Source organism: Dermacentor albipictus, chromosome 1 (assembly GCF_038994185.2).
Source record: "Dermacentor albipictus isolate Rhodes 1998 colony chromosome 1, USDA_Dalb.pri_finalv2, whole genome shotgun sequence".
Taxonomy (NCBI): Eukaryota; Metazoa; Arthropoda; class Arachnida; order Ixodida; family Ixodidae; genus Dermacentor; species Dermacentor albipictus.
Genome location: NC_091821.1, coordinates 342,557,892 through 342,568,838, shown reverse-complemented (window position 1 = coordinate 342,568,838; position 10,947 = coordinate 342,557,892). Strand labels below are relative to the sequence as shown.

At 46.8% G+C, this 10,947-nt stretch overlaps 1 protein-coding gene across 1 annotated transcript in view; it reads left to right on the top strand.

Annotated features, from left to right (window-relative positions):
* The first annotated feature begins 394 nt into the window (after window positions 1–394).
* LOC135897519 (arylsulfatase B-like) overlaps window positions 395–10,947 on the top strand; it is a 24,643-nt gene continuing 14,090 nt past the window's right edge. The window contains exons 1-5 of the mRNA XM_070535610.1: window positions 395–467; window positions 1,001–1,105; window positions 1,793–1,952; window positions 2,574–2,686; window positions 6,703–6,819. Of these exons, the coding sequence (XP_070391711.1) occupies window positions 456–467; window positions 1,001–1,105; window positions 1,793–1,952; window positions 2,574–2,686; window positions 6,703–6,819 (507 nt within the window). The 5' untranslated portion in view covers window positions 395–455. The remainder of the gene's footprint in view (window positions 468–1,000; window positions 1,106–1,792; window positions 1,953–2,573; window positions 2,687–6,702; window positions 6,820–10,947) is intronic.

The following is a 10,947-nucleotide window of genomic DNA, read 5'->3' as shown; positions in this document are numbered from 1 at the left end:
TGCTTAAATGTAGGAATTGAGGCTGACAGACGCTACATTGCCCTCCATTACATAACAGCTGAAAACACGTAAGATCAAGCTACGCGCGCATTCAGTAGAAACAACGGCCAACGAAAAGAACCGAATCGATACGATACCCGCGCAGCCTTGCACGACCTATATATGCTGACCGAATCCCAGAAAGATAGTGTTGACCTTATTTGCCATGCTATCGGAAAGGGTCACTATGTCACCTGCGTAGATGCGTCTTGCATGCACAGACTGGCCACTTGCCTATGCGCGACCGTGCGCTTCGGGCGACACATTTCCGCGCATCTGTCACCGGCGCGCGCTTTGGTGTGCATACTTCATTCCAGTAAGGGCTTGCCGTTACTTAACTCAGTGTACGTCAGTGCTCGGCACGACATCCACAGCGTTACACCGGCGAAGAAAGCCCCAGTCTAAACACAGCAGAGATGACAACAGAGGTTCGTTTCATCACTGTGTTTCAAGTCGAACCATTTTGAGAAGTAACTAACACACGGCTATATTTCTCAAAAGCATAGTGGCGTAAGCGTGACTTAAAGGTCTTAGCACAGCGCACTGTGACGACACTGCCCTTCTCGACAACGCATCCTATGTTAACTGTCTGTACCGTAAATACTACGCAAATCAAACGTGCCAGTACAGGGCCACTTCCCTCAAAATTATGACGAGCTGGCTGGTTAATCTCTTACTTATGTGTGCTATTAGGGGGGAAGGGGGGGGGGGGGGGGGTTCGCGCTTAATCACATCAGTATACAGTACGCCCCCAACGAAAGCATTGCTTGGGTTCACGCGCGAAATGTATATATTATCAGTGCACGTTTTAGAAAAGAAAATAAGCAAGCTGTCTAGTGGGTATTTCATCAGTCAGGCCTGTAAACGCTGTAACTGTGCCTAGCAATGGGACAGCCAGCAAGTCTTGCAGAGACAAGTCTGCTTGAAAAGTATCAATGTCATCTCTCGTTCTTTTCTACAGGTGCCGACTGTTACCTCATCTCTGCTTTCCATTGTTCTGCTGCCATGGCTATCGAAAGCTTCCAAAATGCCACCGAACATTATATTCATTCTGGCTGATGATCTGGTTCGTACGTATGGATCTTGTTGACAGGGCTTCTCCAATTCAAAAGGGCGAAGAGATATACTTCAGTTTGAATATTAAGGTGTACAGGACTAATTCATTGAACTAACAGCCGCGGTCCACTCCTCTTACAAAACCGATAGAAGAGTGCAAGCTTCTCTGAAGATAAACAAAAGGCCTCAAGCAATGTATTAGGTACGCAAAATGCATAATCTCCCTTCATTTGTCCTTTTATTTGGACTAACGCTAGACTGGACTGGTGAAGAATTAATGAGCACCACCACACAGTTTTCAATTCGCGTGTTCATTAGGCACGGTTGCACGTGCTTGTCCAAACTGTTTTCTCATTATCAAAGGCGCAGCTCCACTGCCCCGTACGCGGGTTGCTGCCTAAAATTATAATTTCCAGACTTTGAGTGCCCTCAATGAGCAAGGGAAAACATTTTTTTTTTTTGTTACTCGCAAACTCGGTAAGTGCGCACGCTTCTAAGCGACGACATTTCTTAAAACTCACGTTGTTCCACTTGCCTTGAAAGAACGGTGCCACGCGGCTAGCGGTAATCGTACCTTTCGCCTAGAGTCATTAAACACCGCGTGCCTACGCTCCGCTCTCTTCGTCCTGTACAGTTAGCTCAGTTTCCGCAGCACCAGTGAAGAACTGCCGGCGACCACGCGCCTTTGCTCACCCAGGGCTGGGACGACGTGAGCTTCCACGGCTCGCCGCAAATCCCCACTCCAAACTTGGACGTCCTGGCGGCCGACGGGATCATCTTGAACAACTATTACGTGCAGCCCTTGTGCACCCCGTCTAGAGCAGCTCTAATGTCGGGCTTCTACCCCATACACATCGGTAGGCAGAACGTGTGCATGAACGTCACTGTGCGTGTGCGAGGCAGTGCAAACTTACGAAAGTTTGCATTGGCTCTTTCTTGCAAGATTTTCCTTTCTTATTTTTTTTTAAGTTCTCCTAATGCCTTCGGCATTTTCTTTCCGCACCAACTATGTATACCTTTACTTTAACTTTGTAGGATGCATATATTTTTGTCCTTTGTTTTTCTTTCTCTTACTACCTGTTTCTTGGCCAAGCTCCTTTAGTACGTAAAGGCCGTTGATTGGCAACAAAAAAAAAAAACTGAAAGTTGCCCCGTCTGTAATGGAACATCATAACTAGTGCATAAATATGCAGAAAAAGAACTAGAGGCACTAAGGACACAATGCTATATAATTAGCGCATCGCGTTGTGCACCCTTGTTTGATGCGCCTGACCGAATTATTCATGCACAGATCATCCCAGAGATTGGCATTCGTAAAAACTCGGCGTAAAAGCTAGAAGATTTGGAAAAGCACGCGTGGTGTTGCTTCACTTATCGGACAGCATGTCCATTTAGATGCGATGCGTCAGGATATTTACATTCACATCTAAAACAGTTCGGCAGACGGGGCATTTTCTTGAACTCGACTTGGTTTGCAGGTATGGAGAGTTCAGTCATAGGCACAGGCGAGCCGTGGGGCTTGCCACTCAACTTCAAGCTGATGCCTCAGTACTTGAAGGACCTCAATTACCAAACGCACATGATCGGAAAGGTAAGCGAACACGGATTAATGGTTTAAAAAGAAAACACAGACTTACCTTAAACATAATTTTACTCTTCACAAGCTTATGAGCTCATGCAGTATACTGTTAACACCTATATCTAGCTTTGAAGACTACAGTAAGAGAAATTGAGATGCGCTTTTGGCCGTATACGGAGCGAGAGGACTGTAATATAACAAATCGGTTTTACTTGATATCTGTTGCAAATTATATACGAAGAACATACGAAGAGAAACACACCGGTATTACGAAAGCTCTCGCAGGACCACTGCTTTGGATCAACGGTCTTATTGTAACCCAGCACGGGAGTCTTGTGCTGGAATTTAGAAGTTCTATGCAATACGAGGAAGGTTACATGAAAAAACATTTGCATGCCAGAGACACCCAGGAACGCTTCGTTATTGATCATGATTTTTTTTTAAACAACACGATGTGATAGAAGTTGTCGCCTTCATGTGACACCGGCTAACAACGTTATCACAATATGTGTCCAAAAAACTGAATACAGTGAAACAACATAAACACAAATTTCTATAAACGAGTTCAAGAGCCCACAGAAAATACACGTACATAGTTGCTTAAGTAATGCAACTACTTTTGATTGTCGGAGAGTATACAAAAGTTCAGTTTCGCAGACAAGTGGCCGAAACACAACTACACATACATAACATACTGCGTAGCTACTTTACAACATATAAGTTCAAACTTATATGACACATACATGTGTCAGTAGAGCATTAAAATTTAATATAAACCTAAGATAATGGTGTGTTCAAAGGGGCTGGTTGGTTCATCATTGGAATAAAACAGAAACAGTGCGACACAGGACGAGAAAGTAAAGAGCACAGGAGACAGCGCTGACTAGCAACCAAATGCTTTATTTGCAGAAGCAGCATATAAAGACATCATTGAAGGTGACATAAAAGAAAGAAGGATAAGCGTTAGCCACGGAGATAATCCAGTTCCTTTGTTGATAGCATGAGGGACGCAGAACTGACGCATGCGTCGCCACTTGTGAATATGTAAAAGGCCTCAAATATTTCCCGCGCGCGTTGTTCCCTATATCTTTCAATTAGTTGGCACTTCTTAAAGATCGGGGTGCAACCGCACGTGTTACAGCGGGCAGCCAGATGACTCTACAGGTTCCCTTTTAGTGAAGCGGCATGCTCGCGCAGGCGATCATTAACGCAACTGCCCGTTCACCCGATATAGCAACGTTTACAATCGAGCGGGATTCTATAGACGACCTGCGCTGTACAGTCAATGAACCCGCGAACATGATTCTTATAGCAGTTTTTTTCGCGTGACAGTATCCACCCTGTTGACTATTTTTCACAACCCGCTCAGTTTATTAGGGGCATTGGACACGACCCTCACTCCTGCCTTAGCCGCAATTTTCGTAATGTTATGGGAAACACGGTGTACATATGGAATGACAGCAAGCCTAGATTTCTAAGGCTGTGACTGCATAGCTTGTTTTCCGGCGTTCTTTAACTCTTTTACCAGGTCACCAGCAACGCTGCACAACACGATGGTCGGGTAGCCTGCTGATGTTAGTCGGTTAACTTGTGATGAAAAGCTCTATTCAATAGAGTGCTCGCACGTACGCGTGAGAGCAGCTCGCGAACATGCCTTAGCGATGGCTCTTTTCACGAGTTTGGAGAGTGCGGACAAAAGCGGGAGAAGCCCTTCCTTTGAGTGAGGCGAGTAGTTCCAGCACACGTGACGAGGCTTAAAAACAATTTCAGTGTCTACAAACCTTGAACGGTCATTGATGGGCTCCTCCATTGTTAATACAATATACCTCGTTATCTCACTGAGGCATCTCTAATTGCCTTTGAGGTGAACTCCATGTCACAAGGGTAAACTGGATGGAATACTAAAGCATCGTCAACAAAGCGCAATATTCTCATTTTTGTGTTTTCTTCTTTTTTTTGGGGGGGGGGGAGATGTGGGGGACGCCCCACTGTTGGCCATAGTCACGTTATTTGATTAAATCATTGGTGAGCGAGAAACACAGCCGTCACATTGTTTTAGGCCAATGCCCTAGTTTTATCAGCGCCATTACCGAGCATCCCGAAAGATTTTCCTCGGGCGATGGACCCCTGGCAGCCTAGCCCCGGGCACCCACAGCGATAACCGTTGGACAAATAAAGTTTATTCCTATCATATCCTATCCTATCCTTTTTTCTCTGACTGTTATCTTCAAACGGCATAAGCTCTCATTTAACCAAATTGCAATAACAAGTTGCTCGTTTGGTTTCTGAAAAAAAAATAAACATATCAGAAGCTCTATCAGACTGATAAATCACAAATCAAGGACCTGCAGAGCTGTCGCACTTCCTTGCTAATTAACGAGAAGAAAGGGGGTTAACCGAGGCGCCTGATTTTCATTAGTCATATCATAAGAAGCCAACAAACACTGACACCAAGGACAACATAGGGGAAGTTACTTGTGCTTAATAAATGGAATGAAGAAACGATAGATTAATGGAAATTAAAGTGGATGAAAAAACGACTTCCCGCAGGTGGGAACCGAACCCACAACCTTCACATTTCGCGAAGGCTGTGGTTCACGTTCTTGGCGCTCACGTTCACGTTCTCGAAAGATCACGTTCTCGTGACGCCTGCGGCAACAAGGACGTTCCACGTCCGCCGCCAAGGTCTGTGAGTGGTAGCGCTGGCTAACACTCCCAGGGTTCTACTAGTACACATAAATACTCAAGAAAGTGGGTGGGGAAACAGCGCCGCGGTAGCTCTATTGGTAGAGCATCGCAGGCGAAATGCGGAGGTTGTGGGTTCGGTGCCCACCCGCGGCAAGTTGTTTTTTTCATCTATTTTAATTTCCATTAATCTATCGTTTCTTCATTCCATTTATTAAGCACAAGTAATTTCCCCTGTGTTGTCCTTGGTGTCAGTGTTTGTTGGCTTCTTATGATATTCCTTGCTAATTAGTATCATTCCGACATGATACAGTGCGCGCACGGGACACTGTTAATTCATTTCCTGCGACACGCTCGCCGCTCGCGGATCTCTTCCGCCGCCGTGAGCGCCCCGCTCTAAATTAATGCACCTAATTAAATATTTGCGATTTTGTAAACTATTTTTCTATGCCCGCATGGGCTCTTCTAGAAATTCAGCCATGCATGTGCAAAGAATCAGCGTGAAACTTTAGTTTCAATGAATGCAGCGACAGTTTGTTAATTAATTTCATAACTGTGTAAAAGCGTGTTAGCGTGTCCCGTAGAACTTCATTAATTTCCTACGCATTTCCTTACTGTCACACGCGCTTGAATTGTACACACGTTCTTGCAATGTTTCACTTTAGTCGAACTTTTAATCATGCAGCCGTCGTTTTAGTCCCTGCGTGTGTCCTGCGGGGCCTCCGCGTTAATGCAACTCGTACAACTCTCGCGATTATCGCAATTACGTGCCCTACATCGTTGTAACTTATCGTGTACATTGAGAAAAGTTCCCACTCTATTCCATCAAAATTTTGTTCCCACTTCGTATTTTTTTTTCTTGGTAATACTTTGCTAATGACTTGTGACTCGCACATTTAACCGAGACCTATAGAGTTTCGCGTTTCCATCAAGCTTAAAACACCCTCCCTATCTCTGCAACGTTTCATTTCAATTAGTTTTTTTTTCTTTTCTTTATACTGTATTCGATGCAGTCGCTTCCTTTGCTCACACTTTAATCGAGCGCTTTTCTCTGCATGCTTTTGCCAGATTCCATAGCAAGCGGCACGTTAGCAATGAAGAAGAGGATAATAAAAATAAAGGAGGGGGGGGGGGGGTCGCATTAAGTGTGTATTTCGTGTCCTCGTCTTTTTACGCTGTTTAAACTTGCAATATACACATGTTCAGTTTGAGGGCCACTTGCCGCTGCATGCCTTGACTGTCATTGACTCTAACGCCCTTAGCGACTTCCCTGTATTCGTAACGACAATTTTTTTTTTTCTAAACTGAGAAAACTCAAAGCACGCGCTGCTTTTGTTCTGCAGTGGCACCTTGGCTATTACACGGAACAGTACGCGCCCACTTCTCGCGGATACGACACCTTTTACGGCTTCTACAACGGCGAAGAAGACTACTACAACCACACCCTCCCCGTCCCACAGGTTTGATATATACTCTTCATTTCCCTTCGTCGATGTCACATGTGGGGCTCCACGTTATCGTTTCTCATCGTTCAGCTGCTGCGAGCATTGAAAGAATGCGGCAGCCATTCCGCTCTGTGAAGGTGAATGACCAGCGAAGCTGTAAAGATGGTGTGATGTACAACACAGAAATATATATATATTTGGTGTCGTTTATTATTTCACGCAGGTTCCTATACATCTGTAGTCACTATGGTAGACAGCCAAGGGTTCGGTGACAACGATGGACCGGCCTTTGGCAAGGTTTAAGTCCAAACACGAGCGCCTCGTGGTCGTTGGCCCCTTGAGATCGGTGTAGCACTTGTAGCCCGAACCGTTCGAGCATAAACGAGGTGCAGCTAACTGCCATCTGGCCGCGACACGTCCACGTCGAAGGCGCCAGCGACGAGGACTGGAGTTTGACCGTCATCGGCCGAATGTGGTCGTTCATAAAATCCTCTACGTCGCGCTTGGAAGAGGCCAGTCGAACGTATACACGATGGCAACGACCGTCCCGTCGGCGGTCTTCACGGCACACACGTCGGCAAAAAACGCCGAGCTTTCTGGTTCTTCGGTGGTGGACGAAACGTCGTACGGCCCGACGGCGTCGGCTACGTCGTTCCTCGCGTGTATGGAAACTCCGCCAGCTCGCGAATCGGCGTCGAACGCGCGAGCTTAGGCACGGGCGCGTTCAAGCGGCTGCGCCGAGGGGCGCACACGAGTCGGCTGTGGAAGAAGACGACGATGCTCGAGCCATTGCTGATGGTGATGTTTGATGGCAGGGATAACGAAAACGATTACGACGATAGTTTCATCTTGTCAATGAACGGCTCGTACCCCCTTAAAGGGACCGCTAAAGGCAAATATTAAGTCAAGTTAAGGTGATAGATTAGCGCTTGAGAATCGCTAAGGCGTCAATATTGTCACGTAGCAGTGACAGTGAAGAAAGCAGCAAAACTGTGAGTGACGAAACTAGCCTTTTATTGGCCGAACCTGTGCCCTCAAGAACACACAGTACACTCCTAATTAAAACTGTTGCACCCTTTGGGGTGTAAATTTGTCCCACAACAGTAATCGTCATCTGCCTTGCTTGCGTTTCCTTTCCTGAAACGTCGGCGCTCGCTACTTTCCTGTCGAGGATGCTGCGTCACACTGATAACGCGCATGCCGTTCGTGACTGGGAAGTACCGGGCTCGCCGCGTTAGAGAAAGGAAACGCGGGCAAGACGGATGACGATTATCGTTGTGGGACGAGATAAGCCCCAAAGGGTGTAAATTTTCCTAAGAGTGTAAAGCAAAATTACACCCTTTGGGTTGTATCTTGCCACGCAACGATAAACGTCATCTGTCTTGTCCGCATTTCCTTTCTTTAATGCTGCGAGCCCGGTACTTCCCAGTAACGAACGGCATGCGCGTTATCAGCATGACATAGCATTCCTGACAGGAAAATACCGGGTGCGGCGTTTTCAAGAAAGGAAACGCAAGCAAGGCAGATGTCGATTATCGTTGTGTGGCGTATATACACCCCAAAGGGTGTACCTTTGTCTGAGAGTGCAGACTACACTCAAGAAACACTATAAAAAAGTGTACACCCTTTGGGGTGTATATCTGCTACACAACAATAATCGGCATCTGCCTTGCTTGCGTTTCCTTTCTTGAAAACGCCGCGCTCTCTATTTTCCTGCCGGCAGCGCTATGTCATGCTGATAACGCGCATGCCGTTCGTTCTTGGGAAATACAGGGCTCGAAGCGTTAAAGAAAGGAAATGCGGACAAAACAGATGACGTTTATTCTTGTGCGGCAAGATACTACTCAAATGGTGTAAACTTTTCTTAGAGTGAACAACGACAGCGGATAACACAGTCGGCGATCTTCGAAAATTTCATCTACCGGTCAAGCACGTCGCCTTTTATACACGAGTCATCGAAAACTCCAGAGTGCCCGCATGTCTTCCAGAAACTTCTGCACAATTCGCGTCGCGCATGCAATGAGATTACATAAGCTTCGGTGGAAGCAGGACTATCAATAACATTCGAGAAACTTCCGATACATGCGGGCGCGTCCCGCGCTGAGCGATAACATTTGTTAGACGGTGAAAAGCGCTCACCCGCGAAAGATAAACAAGTACACGTGTCAATATTATTGCGAACGGAGCCTTAATAATCGAGAAATTGAGGTAAATGCAGGACATGATTACAGACTGCCTTGGGACATTCAAGTACTTGCCCGATGACGAACGCACTCTTCAGCTAAATTCTGTCACTGGTACTCAACCACGCATTGCAATAGCATGCTTGTGTTGCAATATAAGACGAAATAAAATGCTACTTGTCCAGCTCTATTTCATTGCTAGAAAAAAAGAACTCATTGAAATTGCCCTGACAACGACGCGGGCGAACTGAAGCTTTCGTTTTCGATCGACTCCGCGCTGCCCACGCCTTTGCGTTTCAGTTTTTTTCGTTACAGCGTCGTGCTGAGCTGGTTTTGCTGGCTCGTGAAACTCGCACAAACTACAAGTAGCAGAGAATTCAACTTCTGTGTGATGTAGCGGGATGCCCGAATGGCCTACGCCACGACCAAAAAAAGCAGCTGCAGTGGCGCATCCACCACCCTCTTGGCGCGATACCGCGGTCCGTCAGGTGCCGTTTTACTCACCGACAGCAGCGAAGGGTGGCGATCAGCAGCGAAGGGTGGCGATGGCATATGCAGTCACCCAGTTGGGTGGCAGGACATTTGAACGACGGAAAGGGTATTCGGACCCTTCAGATGTAATTTTCTCGTAAAATAAGCATTTCCTTGGCACGAGACAAGCGTTGCGAGGTTTCTGGAATGGTATTTAAACAGTCCACGTCGACTTATAATGTATTTGCCTTTGGTGGCCCTTTAAGCAATGAGCGGCAACGGAGCCAGCTGTGGAAGGAGACGACGATGACGACGAACGCGTGAGCAGTGGTACGAGTGCGTTCGCGCGGTTTCGCCGAGGGGCGCCAACGCGCTAATTCGCGGGTGTTCGTGGTCGACAGACGACGGAAATGCCCTATAGCCACATACAGCTTCGCTGTAAAACGCGCTTATTTTCACTAACGTGCTACTGTGCGTTCAGAAAACCGCGACAGGCAGGCTAATGCCAGATCACCTTGAGAAAAGAAGACATGGATGATGGATACGAACAGGACAAGCGTTATTTTCCACTGTAGGATTTGGAGGACGATCTCGCCGCTGCCACCATTTGTCGGGGTTGGAGGTCGTAGAGAGGAACTTGGGAGGAACTAGGCGAACAGGCTTTATTTACAGTAATTACATTTTAAACAAGAGATACATCGACAGTCGAGCGTGGCTCCCAAATGAAGCACGCAAGACGAAGCATACAGCAAACGAGCACACAGCTCACGAGCACACTCTAGCATCTTGACGAGCACTGACGAGCACGCAGACGAGCACGCACTAGCAGCCGACAACAGCCGCTTATAAACGCTCCATTGGTCCCTAGTTCCCTAGGTGAGAGAACCGTTCGACCAGTCATCGAAGTTGACCCGCCCGTTGTCCATTATCTTGAGTTTTGAAAGGCGCGTTGGTTCCCCGAGCTGCACCCCCGCAGCGCGACTGCCGGTTGCCCAATGTCTTCGCCTCTAAATTCAAAAGCTGCCTTTCTCCTGTAGTCGGGCTGAAATAGCTTTGCAGAGCAGTACCCCTGCAGGCCGATCGTAGCACTACTAAGCTGCTCGCATTTTAAACGTGGTTATATATTGAACAAACTGAACCTTTCTCTACTTAAGCTCCCTGCTTTTTCTTTCTCATCTCTCTCATTTGGTTGGCTCATGGAGAGACACGGCAGGGAGGGCGACCAGACGAGCATCTTGTTTGCTATCCAACACCGGGGGTAAGAGAAAAGTAGAACAGAAAGAGAAAAGGAGGGAGAGAGTGATAAAGATCATAACAGAAGGTAGACAGCAAATTTTGTTCCAAAGAGCTAGTTTATAGGTTCATGATCCTGCGAAGCTACTCATACCGAGCAGTATACCGCTAAACTTCGAAAAAGAAAAACGGCATCCAACTTGAGGACACGATTTCTTAATGGGTAAAATAACGTAAACAGCTCGCCGGATACCGA